This window comes from Lissotriton vulgaris, unplaced genomic scaffold, assembly GCF_964263255.1.
Source record: "Lissotriton vulgaris unplaced genomic scaffold, aLisVul1.2 SCAFFOLD_836, whole genome shotgun sequence".
Classification (NCBI taxonomy): domain Eukaryota; kingdom Metazoa; phylum Chordata; class Amphibia; order Caudata; family Salamandridae; genus Lissotriton; species Lissotriton vulgaris.
This window is the reverse complement of record NW_028241934.1, coordinates 572,246-586,087: the sequence shown is the minus strand read 5'-3', so window position 1 is coordinate 586,087 and position 13,842 is coordinate 572,246. Positions and strand designations below refer to the sequence as shown.

The 13,842-nt window shown below is 50.2% G+C and overlaps 1 protein-coding gene across 1 annotated transcript in view; it reads right to left on the bottom strand.

Annotated features, from left to right (window-relative positions):
* LOC147669133 (condensin-2 complex subunit G2-like) overlaps nt 1–13,842 on the bottom strand; it is a 399,698-nt gene that overhangs the window by 77,870 nt on the left and 307,986 nt on the right. Inside the window, exon 23 of the mRNA XM_086948201.1 lies at nt 10,187–10,377. Coding sequence (XP_086804327.1) covers nt 10,187–10,377 — 191 coding nt within the window. The remainder of the gene's footprint in view (nt 1–10,186; nt 10,378–13,842) is intronic.

The window sequence follows — 13,842 nt, the reverse complement described above, 5'->3', positions numbered from 1 at the left end:
GGCTCACATAGAGGAAAAGACTGCAGGAGAGCCAAAGTCTGACTAGATCCAAAGAGATTCAGAGGATACTTCTTGTTAAGAGACTCTAGCCAAGGATGTGTAGGCAGAGCTTCTGTTCTGCCGACAAACCATCAAGATGCTTTACAAGTATAACTTCCTAATTTTTCACCTTCTATTAGAATAGCTGCTATCCTTATTCGTCCCGAAGTGGTGGTAGCTGAATGGTACCCTGGGGTGCTTCAAACAGTGGAAGGGTTCCATACAGAAATCTGTAGTTCAACAAGGCAGAAAAGCAGTCCATCTCCTCTGCGCTTCTCAAGGAAGGAGTCCTTGAGAAATCAGGAGGTACACAAGATGTTGCAGAAAGCACCTTTTTGACAGACGATTCTTCACCAAAGGATTTTGAGGGAGGAGGAGGCCTTATATATTTAGTGGGATATAGAACAAAGGCAATAAACGTGATCATATTTTGGGAATTCAACGAGTGGTTGATCTATCATCATTTCAAGATGGAAAGCATTCACTACCTCAGAGACATATCTGACAGAAATGTCCGATTGAAAAGGAATGGATGATTCAATTGGATCTAAAGAACGCACACCTTATGATCCTCATTTTTGTCCTGCACTGCAGTTTTTCTTCAGTTCACTTGGAAGGATTAAGTGTACAAGTTTACTGCCCTATCCTTCTGGCAGTCCTTGGCACAGTGGTGCTTCATAGATGGTTGACTTCGGTTATGAAATAGCATTCCTGGAAAACATTTTACTGGTGATTCAATGCAGACAAAATAAATGGGAAAAAGTCAGGGTTGTGCCCTAACTGGATTATGGTATTTACGGGATTCCAGGTCCGCAATTTGTGGCTGCCTGCGAGGAAGGTAACAAACATCCAGAAAGACATGAGGATAGCCCTGATGAAGGAGCCATTTTAGTGTAGAAAGCTGACCAGGCTGGAGAGACGGATGGCTTTGTAAAGTCAAGCTATTTAACAGGGACAGCTCATTACAGGCCCCTTTAAAGAAGTAAAGTGTCTCATGTTTGTGAAGACTAACATATTTGGAGCGGATGACTGTCAAGTGAAGCCTGAGCAGACATACAGTGATGGCTGGACCACACAAAACAGGAATGGGAGAGCCATTTTCATCAGTTCCAGAAACCTAGTGATGTAGTCAGATGTTGACCAATGGGGCTGGAGAGCGAGATGAGGAGAATTACCCCCTAAGGAGATCCGAGACGAAGAAGTGAGACTACACATCAATTGCTTGGAACTACTGGGCGATTCCTTTACTGTTAAAAAGCCTTACCAACGACACTGTAACCTTTTGATTTCTTCAAAAAAGGGACAGCTTATCCAAAGTCCAGGATGCTGGTGACAGCTCAATACTGCCTAGACTATTAGAATATGGTTCCAGACTGAAATTTAAGGGAAATCCCCATTGCCAGTAACTGAAAACTAGACTGCGGAGATTTTCCAGGAAAGCCAAAGATATACAGATGGAGATCATGAGACGTAAACCTCTTTGCCTTTTGGCCGACTCACCAACTTCCCCGCTATTTCAGTTGTTGACCGGATTTGGAAGAGGTGCTGTCATTCTGCAGGGTGGGTCAAAATGGATGAATTACGCCTTTTTGCCATTTCTCATGTTTGGCAGACAGACAGTGGAGCTAGTTTTGACAATGCTGATTTGAATGTTTCAAGTTTGATTCCTAGTTCTTCTGCATCAGCAAGTCCTGGGAAGATCACTTGAACATCATGACCTGAAGGATTACAGGGAATGCTGGCTGACCCCAGGAATTTCGAACCACCCTACTGCTTTCATTCAGAAAACCTAATAAGGGTACGGTCAAGCTTTTACCATTCAGACTAAAGTGGTTCATATTGGTGTGTGGCAAAGGGTTTAGATCTCTTTGCGGCAGATTTGGTCCATGTCCTGAATTTTCTTTCAGAAAACACCAAGATGGGATGGCGAATAGAATGGCCATCTTGGCAAGGCATTGGCTGGTGAATACGTTGCTGGTGGTTTAATACCAGATGGTTAGCAAGCTTGTTCAAGGTACTAGGCGGTCTTTTCTCCAGAGCCTAAATATTCTAATCTTTGGAATGTCAATAGAGTTTTAAATTTCTTTCAAATGTGGCCCCAGAATGAATACATTTGACAAAAGGAACTTTCAGCTAAGCTGACCATCTGTGGTATTGCCTGATCTCAGATGTCAAAACACTGGATCTCTCATACAAGAAATTCACAACGCATGGGGCAATATTTCCTAAAATGAAGAGTGGTCAGATACATACCAGCGTTTCAGGAAATGACCATAGATTTTTGCCCTCTGGGGTGAATCACTTGATTGTCATTAATAAGTTGTTTAAAGTGATCTCATCCATATTGAGAAGCTCACTGGATTATGCCAGAGTGGATGCTATAGACATTGGGGCTCATGTGTACCATGTCTTTCAAGGACTTTCTCTTAGAAGAATGGATAGATGATAAAGAGGACAGCATATTGGTATTTAGAATCCACCAAGAAGTTCTAGTTCAAACCCATTCTGGTGGTTTCTGCTCTGGTGGTAAATAAGGTTTGAAAAAGCATAATCCTCTTCTTTAGTCCAGACACATAATATAAATCTAGCTATTGTGAAGAAAAACTTCAGTGCTATTAAGGGCAATGAAGTGAGGATTATTCAGCCTCGCAATCGAATTGATGAGCTGTGAGTGGCAGATATTAGAGGTGTTGGACCCTTAACAATGTCGGACTACGGGATGACGCTCCCACTCCTCCCCAGTTTTGGAAAGTAGAGTGAAACTATGGTAGCATTTTTCCACTGCTGAGGTGTTGCAAACCTCTGTTTTGTTGAACATTTTTTCAAAACAGATTTTATTGACAGATCATAGAAATAGTCACAGATCTCTGTACCCCAGAGGTATCTGCCAGGCATTAATAAATGTGTACAATAACGCAATCCGTCATTACGTGTATGATCAAATCAATTGGAACAATTACAGGAAACAAGACCCCCGACCCGTTCCCCCCTAACCCCACCCCCAACTAACCCCCCACTCCTATCCCACCCAGGACCCTACCCCCGCACAGCATTAGGTCGATCAGGCCATTCACACACATCCATCCGGTCATCTCTCTCACTCATATGTCTGGATCCGGATCCTGCTCTACTGGGGGCTCTCAGCCAGATGCCCCTGTAGTCGGCCCACCTCTTCCATATTTTGTAGTGTTTGCTGGGGCAGCCGCGAGCCAGAAATATGGGCCTCTCCATCCCCATACAGAAGTCCAGGCCTCTCTTCCAAGCGAGAAGTGATGGGGACTGCGGGTCCTTCCAGGCCCTAGCTATGTCGCGCTTGGCTATCGTTAGTCCCAGTAGTAATAGGTGCCTCTTGTATAGATTGCCCCCCACTCCCTCCAGCACATGTAGTAAACCCAAGCGCGGTGTGCGCGGGAGAACCCATCCGAGCGCCTCATCCAGACCATTCTAGACACCACTCCAGACCCTCTCCAGGCGCCCACAACTCCACACTGTATGAAGGATTATACCTTCCTCCCCCCCCACACCGAGTACATACTGGGGATGCTATGAGTCCTGCCCTCCATAGCATCTGTCGTGTGTAGTACACTCTGTGAAAGTATTTAAATTGAATCAGCCTAAGACGAATCGAGATGGCCACGCCCCGAGAACTCGCCAGCGCCTCATTCCAATCCTCTTCCTCCAGTGGCCCAACATCCTCCTCCCATTTCTCCTTAAGGGAGCATAAGTCCGAGGAGCAATGTATGATCAGGGATTGATATATGCGAGAAATTTTTGGGTATTTAACTCCCCCATAAAGACTCGGGCCTCCAGCGGGCTAAACTCAGGGAGCGAAGTCAAACCCTCCAGATCCGGAGTCAGGGCGTGACGAAATTGCAAGTAGCGGAAAAATTGCGTGCTGGGCATATCAAACTCCACTCTCTGCTCCTGAAACGATTTAAGCGTCGTCCCAGCCATAACATCCCCTAACCTAGAGATGCCAATAGCATCCCATCCCACGAATCCCGCCAGAGTAGCCAGGCCCGGGAGGCGTTCATTGTGCCAGAGGGGAGTCTCCTCGGTCAAGGTACGCCACCAGCCCATCCGCCTCAGCGCCCACCGCCAGACGTCGAACACAACCTGCGTCACTGTCGGCAAGGACCTGCGCACCTTTGGCGCATGGAGCAGCGTGTGCAATGTGTGTGGTTCCATTAGTAATCTCTCCAGCGAGTAGGCCGGGTCTCCCCTGTCCCCATACCACCAGTCATTAAGGTCGAGAAGATGGGACGCCTGATAATAGGAAAGTACGTCCGAGGTCGCCAGTCCACCCCCGTACGTGGATCGGAAACATGTGCGCAGCGCCACCCTGATGGAGCCGCCCTCCCAGAGGAAATGTCCCAGGACCGTGTTTACCCGATAAAACCACAAGGGCGGAATCGGGTATTGAGGGTTCTGCAATTGATATAACAGCCTGGGCAGGGCAACCATCTTAAATATGGCCGACCTGCCATAGATGGTCAACGGCATACGGGACCACACCTTAATGTCCGCCTGAGTCCGTTCCCAAACCGGCACCACATTGCGCTCCCAAGCCACCGCTGGGATCTCAGTAAGAAACACACCTAGGTATTTAATTCCGCCTGCGGGATCTCTGCAGCCCAGTCTCCGACTGACGGACCTCTTCCCAACACCCAAAGAGTGGATTTACGCGGATTCAGGCACAGGCCCGATGTCTCACCAAAGATCTGTAGGATGCGCATGAGGCGGGGCCCGGACTTATTAAGTTCCGTGAGGAAAAACAACACGTCGTCCGCATAAAGTGCTATGCGGTCAGATAGGTCACCAGTCCACTCAAAGCCCCTCATCTGCGCGTCAATCCGGATCCAGGCGGCTAGGGGTTCCATGGCTAGGGCGAATAAGTAAGGCGAGAGGGGACAACCCTGTCTGGTGCCCCTCCGGATGGAAAAGGTCGAGGACGCCACCCCCGCTACCCGAACCGAGGCCGTAAGGTCAGTATAGAGCAGTTTCACATATGACCGGAATACCGGCCCTAGGTTCAGCCGCCGCAACAGCGAGAAGAGGTACGTCCAGCTGAGGGAGTCGAACGCCCAGTCCCTGTCCGCCAAAAAGAGTGCCTCTTGCACCTCGGATGATTGAATTGCTGCGACCGCTACATTGGCCTGCCTGATAGTGTGCCGCGTCGCCCGCTTGGGCATAAATCCGGCTTGGTCCGGATGTATGAGGTCGGAGATGTAGGGCAACAATCTATTGGCCAGAGCCTTAGCTAATACCTTGGCCTCCACATTCAATAAGGAAATCGGGCGATACGATGCGTATTGCTCGGGGGGCCGACCCGGTTTATGAAAGACAACCACCTCAGCATGTCTCCAGTCTTGGGGCAAGCAACCCAGTTCCCGTTCCTCTTCCACTACCGCTCTGTATTGGGTTCCTAACTGGAGATGAAATTTCTTAAAGAATTAACTGGGGAAGCCGTTGGGGCCAGGGGCTTTCCCCGTATTGAGTTCCCCAAGAGCGGTTCCTAGCTCTTCCTCAGTCAAAGGTTTATCCAGGCTATCACGGGCTTCATCCGAGAGTGTCCGTGGCGGTAAATCCGCTATGAACTTGTCTATCAAATCCTCACTAATGCACTCATGCGGGGAATATAGATCGGCATAGTAGGTTGCAAGGCCTTCTGAGAGCGACTTGGGATCAGTGTGCCGGACTCATCATGTATTCTCGGGAGGGGGGGGGGGGTAAGGGGGGGGAGGGGGAGGGGGGGGGGGTGTGTCTGGGTTTGAAATTGGCCCTGACACAACCTATGCAACATCGTCCCAGATTTGTCCCCCCATTGGTACACCCTTCTCCGGGTCGCCAGCCACATCTGCCGCGCCTCATCAAGTAGCAACAAGGCGTAGGACTGTTGCGCTAGCAGCAGTTGCTCCAGCACCCGGTCTTCCCCTCCCGAACTACCACGCTGCTCTAATTCCCATATGACCACCTCTGCTTGATCAAGTGTCTCCCTGCGCCGCCTCTTGGCCGCCACACACCACGCTATAGCTATGCCTCTCAATGTGGGCTTCATGGCTTCCCAGAGCGTCGTCTTATTCGCCACTGTCCCAGTATTCTCAGCCAAGTACTGCGCTATGGCTTTCCGCATGTGGGCTTGGTAATCCCCAAGCTGTAGATGCCACACTGACAGGCGCCACCGGAGAATGGTCCGACAGCCCCGTGGCAAAATATCCGCGGCCTCCACCCTACTCCGAGCCGCCAGAGGGACAAAGATGTAGTCCAGCCTAGAGAATGAGTGATGTACTGCCGAGAGGAAGGTGTATTCACGCTGCGTGCCATTCATATATCTCCATGTGTCCACCCACCAAGATTTCTGATCATATCATGCAATTTGGTATGTCCAGGTACTACTGTCACCCCCCAGGCCTGCATCTGTCGCGCGCCTGATCAATCACATTGTTCCAGTCGCCCCCAATGACAAACACATTTGGGATAGCCGCCCACACAGTCAAGATCTTTTCAACCAGGGACCACTGCAAAGGGGGTGGGGCATACACGCAGCCAAACACTATATCTTCGTCTCCTAGTGTACCTTGAATAAAAATGTATCTACCTTGTGGGTCCTGCCAATGAGTGGAGTGCACATATGGGACCCTGCGGTGTACTAAAATGGCCACGCCTCTAGACCCCTTAGTAAAGCCTGCATGGAAAACCTGACTGTAACCAAAGCGCTGAAGGCATAGTGTTTTAGTCCCCAGAAGATGCGTTTCCTGTAGCATAACAACATCCGCCCCCACTCTTTTAACCGGTTTCGGAACCGCTCCCCGCTTGATCTTGTCCAGCATCCCTCTTATGTTCCAGCTAAGGACCCGAAGTGTGGCCCCAGGCCCAGCGGCCCCTCTATCCAGGCTCAACATCATGGACCCTTCGCAGCCAGCAGCCATAACACATACCATCTACGTGTGCTTCCAACCACCATCTCCATCGCATCCGAACCGTGCAGTCCCCCCCAATCCAACATCTACCAACTCCCCAGAACTCCCCCCACCCCCCCCACCCCCACCCCATACCTCAAGAAACAATGAAGTATCTGTCGCAGTGCAGCGTGGCTTCCGCCTCCAACATGAGACCGACAACCCACCCCACCAATGGAACCCCATAACTGCAGTTAACTCACCCAACACCTACTCCCTCCCACCCTCGCCTGAAAGGAACCCCCCCCGCCCACCCATGTACTCCCCCCCCCCCCCCAACCCCCCACCGCCCCACATCCGGTCATGCAGTTTCACACAAGGCACAGGCACCTCGCTCTATCCCCATGCTCTCTCCCCAGGAAGGAGGGAATTAAGACAATCAGTCTGCAATATGTCTCTGAGCGCCCTTCTTCTGTCCCTCGGCCGCTCCAGTCGCGGTCTCCGAAGCCGTGCTTGAAACCGACCGCTGTCGGGAACGGGATCTCCAATTGCCCTTAAGTCGGGAGGATCGTGTCCGCGTATCATCGTGTGAAGAGTCCGAGTCCGGTCCCGGGGGAGTGTGCGGCTTCACAGGTCTAATTTCATCTGTCCATTGAAACACATCCTCTGGGGAATCAAAGAAGTGAGTGCGAGATTGAAAGATAACTCTTAAGCGGGCTGGATAAAGAAGCGCATATTGTATTTTCAGACCGCGCAAACGTGACTTGGCCGCCGTGAAGGACTGGCACTGCTGTTGTACTAAGCGGGTATAGTCCGGAAAGATCAGGATTGTGTGATTTTCATATCGCAGTGGTTCTTTCGCTCTGGCCTGATCACATCTCGGTCATGGTAATTGAGAAGCTTTGCAATCACCGGCCGCGGTCTCGCTCCCTCAGGCGGTTTTTGCATCAGGGCCCGGTGCGCCCTTTCTATCACAAAACAACTGGAGAGGGCCCCGGGCGAAATCCATCTTTCAAGCCACTGGGTCAGGAAGCCCTCCATATCTCCCTTCTCACATCCTTCCGGCAAACCTACAAAACGGAGCGCCAGGCCCTTTTGCGTGGATTCCAGGGCAGCCACTTTGCGTTTGAGAGTCACCACATCGTCCTCCACCCCAGATATCAGAGTTTCGGCTTCTGTGATGCTTCTGTGATGCGGGAGACCGTGTTCCGCAGGTCCTGGCGAAGGAGCGTAACTTCTGACCCCACTGCCCAAACGCGTCCCGGGATTGGATAATGGCCACCATCAGGGCAGCATTGTCTGGCCCGGTCGTCTGGGATCCACCGGAGGCCCCGGCACTGCCTCCCGGCCCTGTGAACTTGTCAATGGGCCCCTGCTTAGGCCCCCTCCGCCTCCACCTGCCCCGCGAGTCATGATGAGTGTGCTGCTCTAAGAGTTGGGGCGGCCAGGTAGGTACTCGTCGGGTTACCGCTCCCTATGCCACCAATCAGGGGGGCCCCCACCGCGGTCCGAATCGGCTGCCGAATAGTCAGATCAGGCACAATACCTCTATGTCCAGTGGCCCCTATCGCGGCCCTCTGAGTCAAGGCCCAGCCGCGGCCTGCGCCACCAGGGTCCCCCCGTCTCTCAAGCAGTTCTCAACCACCCCTGACCTGCATCTGGCGTGGCGCTTGTCTTCCGCTGCTGCTTAGGGGGCCCCTTCTGTCCGTTACCTCAGAGAATGGGCGCTTGGTCCCCCGCTTCCCAGCCGCTCCGCAGGGGCTCCTTGTGTTGGCAGCTGGGCTCGCCTGGTCCCACATTGGCAGACTGCCGGTGTCCTCTACTGCCGGGCCCGAGCCTCCGCGCTGACGCACGGCTGGGTGTCCTTAAAATCGAGGCCCCGGTCTACTGCTGCCGCTCCAGGCCTCTGCGCCGCCGCTGGACCTCCGAGTCACCACCACTCCAGAACTTTGCTCCACACCGCCCGGGGCCCAGGGAAGGAAGAGGGGCACTCACCTGGCTGTTCCGCTCCTCCTGCGTGGTGTCTGCCTTGCGAGCGGGCCGTGTTGCTCGCCGCCTTTTTCAGGGCCGCCGAGTGGGACCAGTGCCTCCCGATGCAAAGCTGAGGCGACCCCAGACGTCCAAGGCCGGGCGCGGCCCTCCCCCGCCTGCAGCATGGTTTTGTGGAAGACTTCAATCTGCTGCAGAGTCAACAATGGGAATCTTGGGTCGCCCCGGGGTCAGCTGAAGATCCTACTTCATACACAGAGACTTCGAAGGTGAACAACTCTATCATGACACCACCTCTTTGGGTTTAGAGTGGCAGATGAGATTGGGTCAACCTTGGTTTTTTTATGTCTGCACTTGGACTTCTGTTTTGACTTACCAGAGGACTTTAAGAGGGACAGAGTCTGCGGCCATGTCTTGCAGAGAGACTTCGGCAAAGGGCCAACGACTTATGTTCGGCGATGTACAGCTTTGCCTCTCTGTCCAAGATCACCTCCAGCTGCATGAGGGCACAACTATAGCACAATTTCGAGCCATGACCTGAGCCCTGACACTAAATACACACCTGGAGCAGGTCAATGACAGAAATCTGTTTTCTATAGTCGTGCTATGCTTTAAAACCTGCAGCTTTAGGTTGTGATATCGTTCCCTAGCACACATTTTTGGAAGTCATCAGAAGGCCAACAAACTTGAGAGGAGCTATGGATTTGATTTGAAAGGCACTGAAAGAAAGGAACTGACATCAGCGCACACAGAAGGTGCTTATATGCAGCTCCACTCTCACTTAAATAGAGGTATAGAGCCAATGTGGAGCTTAGCGGAGTGTGGGAACACTGCTAAGAAAAGTTTCCAGATCCTGTCTTGCGACTGCAAGGTATTTTAAAGTGAGGAATCTGCAGTTAGCAGTATCCACCCAAAAATAATATACTCACAAAGAACTGTCAAATAATTGTCCCAAATGAAATACAACACTTTGCAGAATGGGAACATGATTAACACCAACCAGTATGTTTTACTAAAACTAGGTTCTCTCGGAGTGGCACGTTACCTGTTCGCAAAAAGTTTCAGCAAGTGACCGATGGTGGCAAGAGCTGTATTGATGGTGCTACCACACATTCCTTCCTTTAATTTGAGTGTTATATGAACCAAGAATCAAATCAAACGTAACTTACCATATAGGCATATTTTCAAACATGTTAATAAGTTGCAAGATGTTTCACTTGTACCCAATTAAAAAAATGCTACACACATGCAAACAATACCTGAAGAGCTTCGTCTCGCTGCTTTCTCAGTTTACGTGCAACAGTTTCCAAAACTTTCTGGAACAACTTCTGAACAGCTTCAAGGAGTGCTGTGGCATCTTCATTTGTTGCATCCACATTCTGAGACAAACAAGTCTCAGTTACCTCTTTCAAAACAGAAAGAAGCATTGGCATACAAAATGACCCATGCTCTGAAGAGAGAAAACAACAGAAAATAACATGCTACATTAATAGTATTTCGTACATAATTTAACATTATGCAGTTATTAAAAAGTGTGTAACATAGGTCTACATATAAAATTGTTAACAGCTAGCATTTCATAGCTTTGGCATCAAAAGAAGCTAGCATTGGCATGGTTAACAGGTTTCTGAACAAGCACTGACAGCCAATAATCCTGGTCTTTAACATCCAGCTACAGAGTCTGACTTTTTCAATGCTTAAGGAGGCATACTCTATGGCAAAAAACTATAACAAGTTGTTGGCCCATGTGCGAACAGGCAACCATGTTTTTTGTGATAATGTATGGCCATCTTGGTTGTTTTTGTCCAAGTATACCAAAGCTGACTGCTTGTGCACATGTTCAAGCATGGGCAGCTATGTTGCAATAGTTTATGACAGTTTATATACCAATAGTTTAAATACCTTACCATTGGTTTATCAATCAAAGATTTTTGAAAGGTAAAATAAATAAAAAATAAAGTATGCATAGAAAGCCACTCATATCAAGGCAAATGGACAATGCAGCTGCCTAGGCTCGGAAAAAAGTGCACTTTTTTCTGTGAAGACCACTACAGTTTGCAGAAGTGAATTGCCCTCACTCACACAAAGGGGGAGCCAATAGCTGGAGTGGACTGACCCACTGCATCATACTGGCCCATTGCCCTATGTTGCATGCTGTAATGGGTGGAAGTAAAGTGTGGTTGACAATTTAACAGACCAACAGATAAACGCTGCTGACCAGAAGCCTCTATATCTCTGCCTATTATGTAGCCTCAAAGACCAGTCTTAAAAAGGAAAAAAGGCATTTCAACAACAATCTCCCAAAAAATGTCTTGCTAGAGTCACAGCCCAGCTCCATTCCTGTCATTTTCAGAGGAGACATCACTCTTAAGCACACTGCCAGACATAATTTAGAAGTCACCAGGAAATGGACAAAGTTGGGAGCAGAGCTCAGGACCCTTGCGCGAGGGCACCGGAACAAAAGAACCGACAACTGTGCTCAGGGGTGGCACTTATATGAAGCTCTGCTCAATCAATTGCGGGGGTATGCAGTCAGAGGAGGTACCTCAGGCCACCAATAGGCATGACAGAGCATTGGTGAGAAGATTCTCAGGGTCCAGTCTGGCTTCTGAGAATATTCATAAGGTGAGTAGTTGGCGTTAGAAGTGTCTGTCACGAAGCCGAGCTCCCTGACCTAGATGAACTTCCTGATTCGGACGGACGGGATGTACTTGCTAACGTTTCTTCCTTTCCACCCCGTCCGCAGGATCCTTTGGACATTTCCTGGGTTTCCCCGGCTCTGCCTCAGGGACGTGCATCTCTTTTTTTTTTTTTTAAACCTTTATTTGCAATAAGTAGTGGAAGACAAGCAAGAGATCATCAGTAACGTACATACAAAGCATACAAGGATTCAGATGTAGTGTAGTGCAGCGGCATACATGAAATGTCCAGGTGCCATGTCCAGAAGGGGGAGCATAGCGGGCAGAAATGAAGTCATGTTAACAGCAGTGGCATGTGACGTTACACATCAGTACAGAGCATACAAACACATCAATAATACGAATAACAAGCATATACCAGTTCAAGGAGGAGAGCAGCGGCAGGACCGTGGGTGTGTACTCACAGTTCAGCAGTCCCAGAGGTAAGGCATCATAAGCAGCACCACAAGGGAGAGGGCCTTAAATCCCCGCTCCCCCGCCGACGAACATATAGCATACCCCATACATCTAAATAAGCAGTAGTGCAAATAGACAGACCCTCCCATCGTGTAAACTGGGCATGTGGCAAATAAACGTGTAATTCCAACAAATGAAACCCCATTAACCCACCCCAACCCGATCCGCACTATCCGAATCAGAATCCTGCACAGCCCTGGTGAGGAGGTACACCTGCAGTGGGCTCCAAAAGTCTCTGGGCCTACAGCGCACAGGCACCATTTCTGCGTAAACATTATATTGGTCCTGACAATAAAGGATATCTTTCAACCAGTCCTCGAACTGCGGTACTCTGCCCCTTCCCCAGCAACAGGCCACACGCCTCTTTGCCAGCAGCAGAGCAACATCCACAAACCTACGATATAACGCTGGCACCTCCTTGGTATAACCCAACAACAGGACCATAGGGTCGAGTGGCACCCCATTGTCGGTCATAACCTGAAGAGCATCATGGACTTGCACCCAGTACTCCGAAACAACCCCACACTCCCACGCCAAATGAAGAAAATCGGCACCTGGCATATGACAACGAGCACATCTATCATTCTCCGCTAGCCGGAACCTGAGTTTCCTAGCCGGAGTGTAATAAAAACGCTGTATGAATTTGTAGTGTATGATCTTTAGGCGGGAGCTAGAGGAGATGTTGGCGGTCACACCACAACAATACTTCCACTGGTCATCAGAGATGGAAATTCCAAGCCCAGCATCCCACTGGGCCCGCGCCCGCCCAGGCGAGGCAGCTCGTTGTTTCCTGATGGCACCATACAACTTAGACACCAAGTGACGTCCATCAGAAAGTAACAGCACGTGAAGCGGTAGGGTCACACCGGCTCCCCGGGGAACTCAGGTAACAGTGACCTCAGGCCTTGTCGTAGCCGGACATAATAAAACATTTCAAGCGGGGAGTATGCCCCACCCCCAAAGAATTGCTCCAGGGTACGGAAGGAACCCTCACGAAACAGGTCACCCCAGGTAAGTATCGCAAGACGCCCGCACTGGCGCTGGAACCCAGTTTCTTGCAGAAGAGACAGAGCAGGGTGATATATCAGAGGCAACGCAGGCGAGTAGAGAAAATCAACATCCAGCGTCTTTGCGATACGCTTCCAGGCATCAACAGTGCAGGTAACCGTCGTTTGGTGTGTGTCAATATCCCCAACATTACCCAGGACCATGCCCTCCAATGGGAGAGGATGAGCAACCCACTGTTCAGCGGCCACCTGAGGCATAAACGGCGTGGGGCGCATCCAGTGGTAGGCGTAGTGCGCTTGGGCGCCGACATAATACAATTCGAAATCGGGGACGTCGAAGCCCCCATTGACATAAGGCAGCGTCAGCGTAGACCACGCCACACGTGGCTGTTTGCCCCCCCAGAACAGCCGTAGCAACTCTGAGCGGAGAAGTGAGAAAAAATAAGCCCCAGGATGATACGGAATGTTTTGAAACAAATAGAGGAAGCGGGGTAACACCACCATTTTAATGAGAGAGGCTCTACCCGCCATAGACAATGGTAAAGACATCCACCTCGTTATGCTATCTGCTAACTTCGTTATAGCCACACCGTAATTAAGCCGTAGCGTCTCCTCTTTGAGCAACGACACAACAATACCCAGATACCGCAGCTCCGAGTCACACCACTCCAGGGGGTAGTCAAGTGGGAAACGATGAACCGCTGCAGTGAGTGGAAAGAATTGGGATTTCTGCCAATTGATATGGACTCCAGA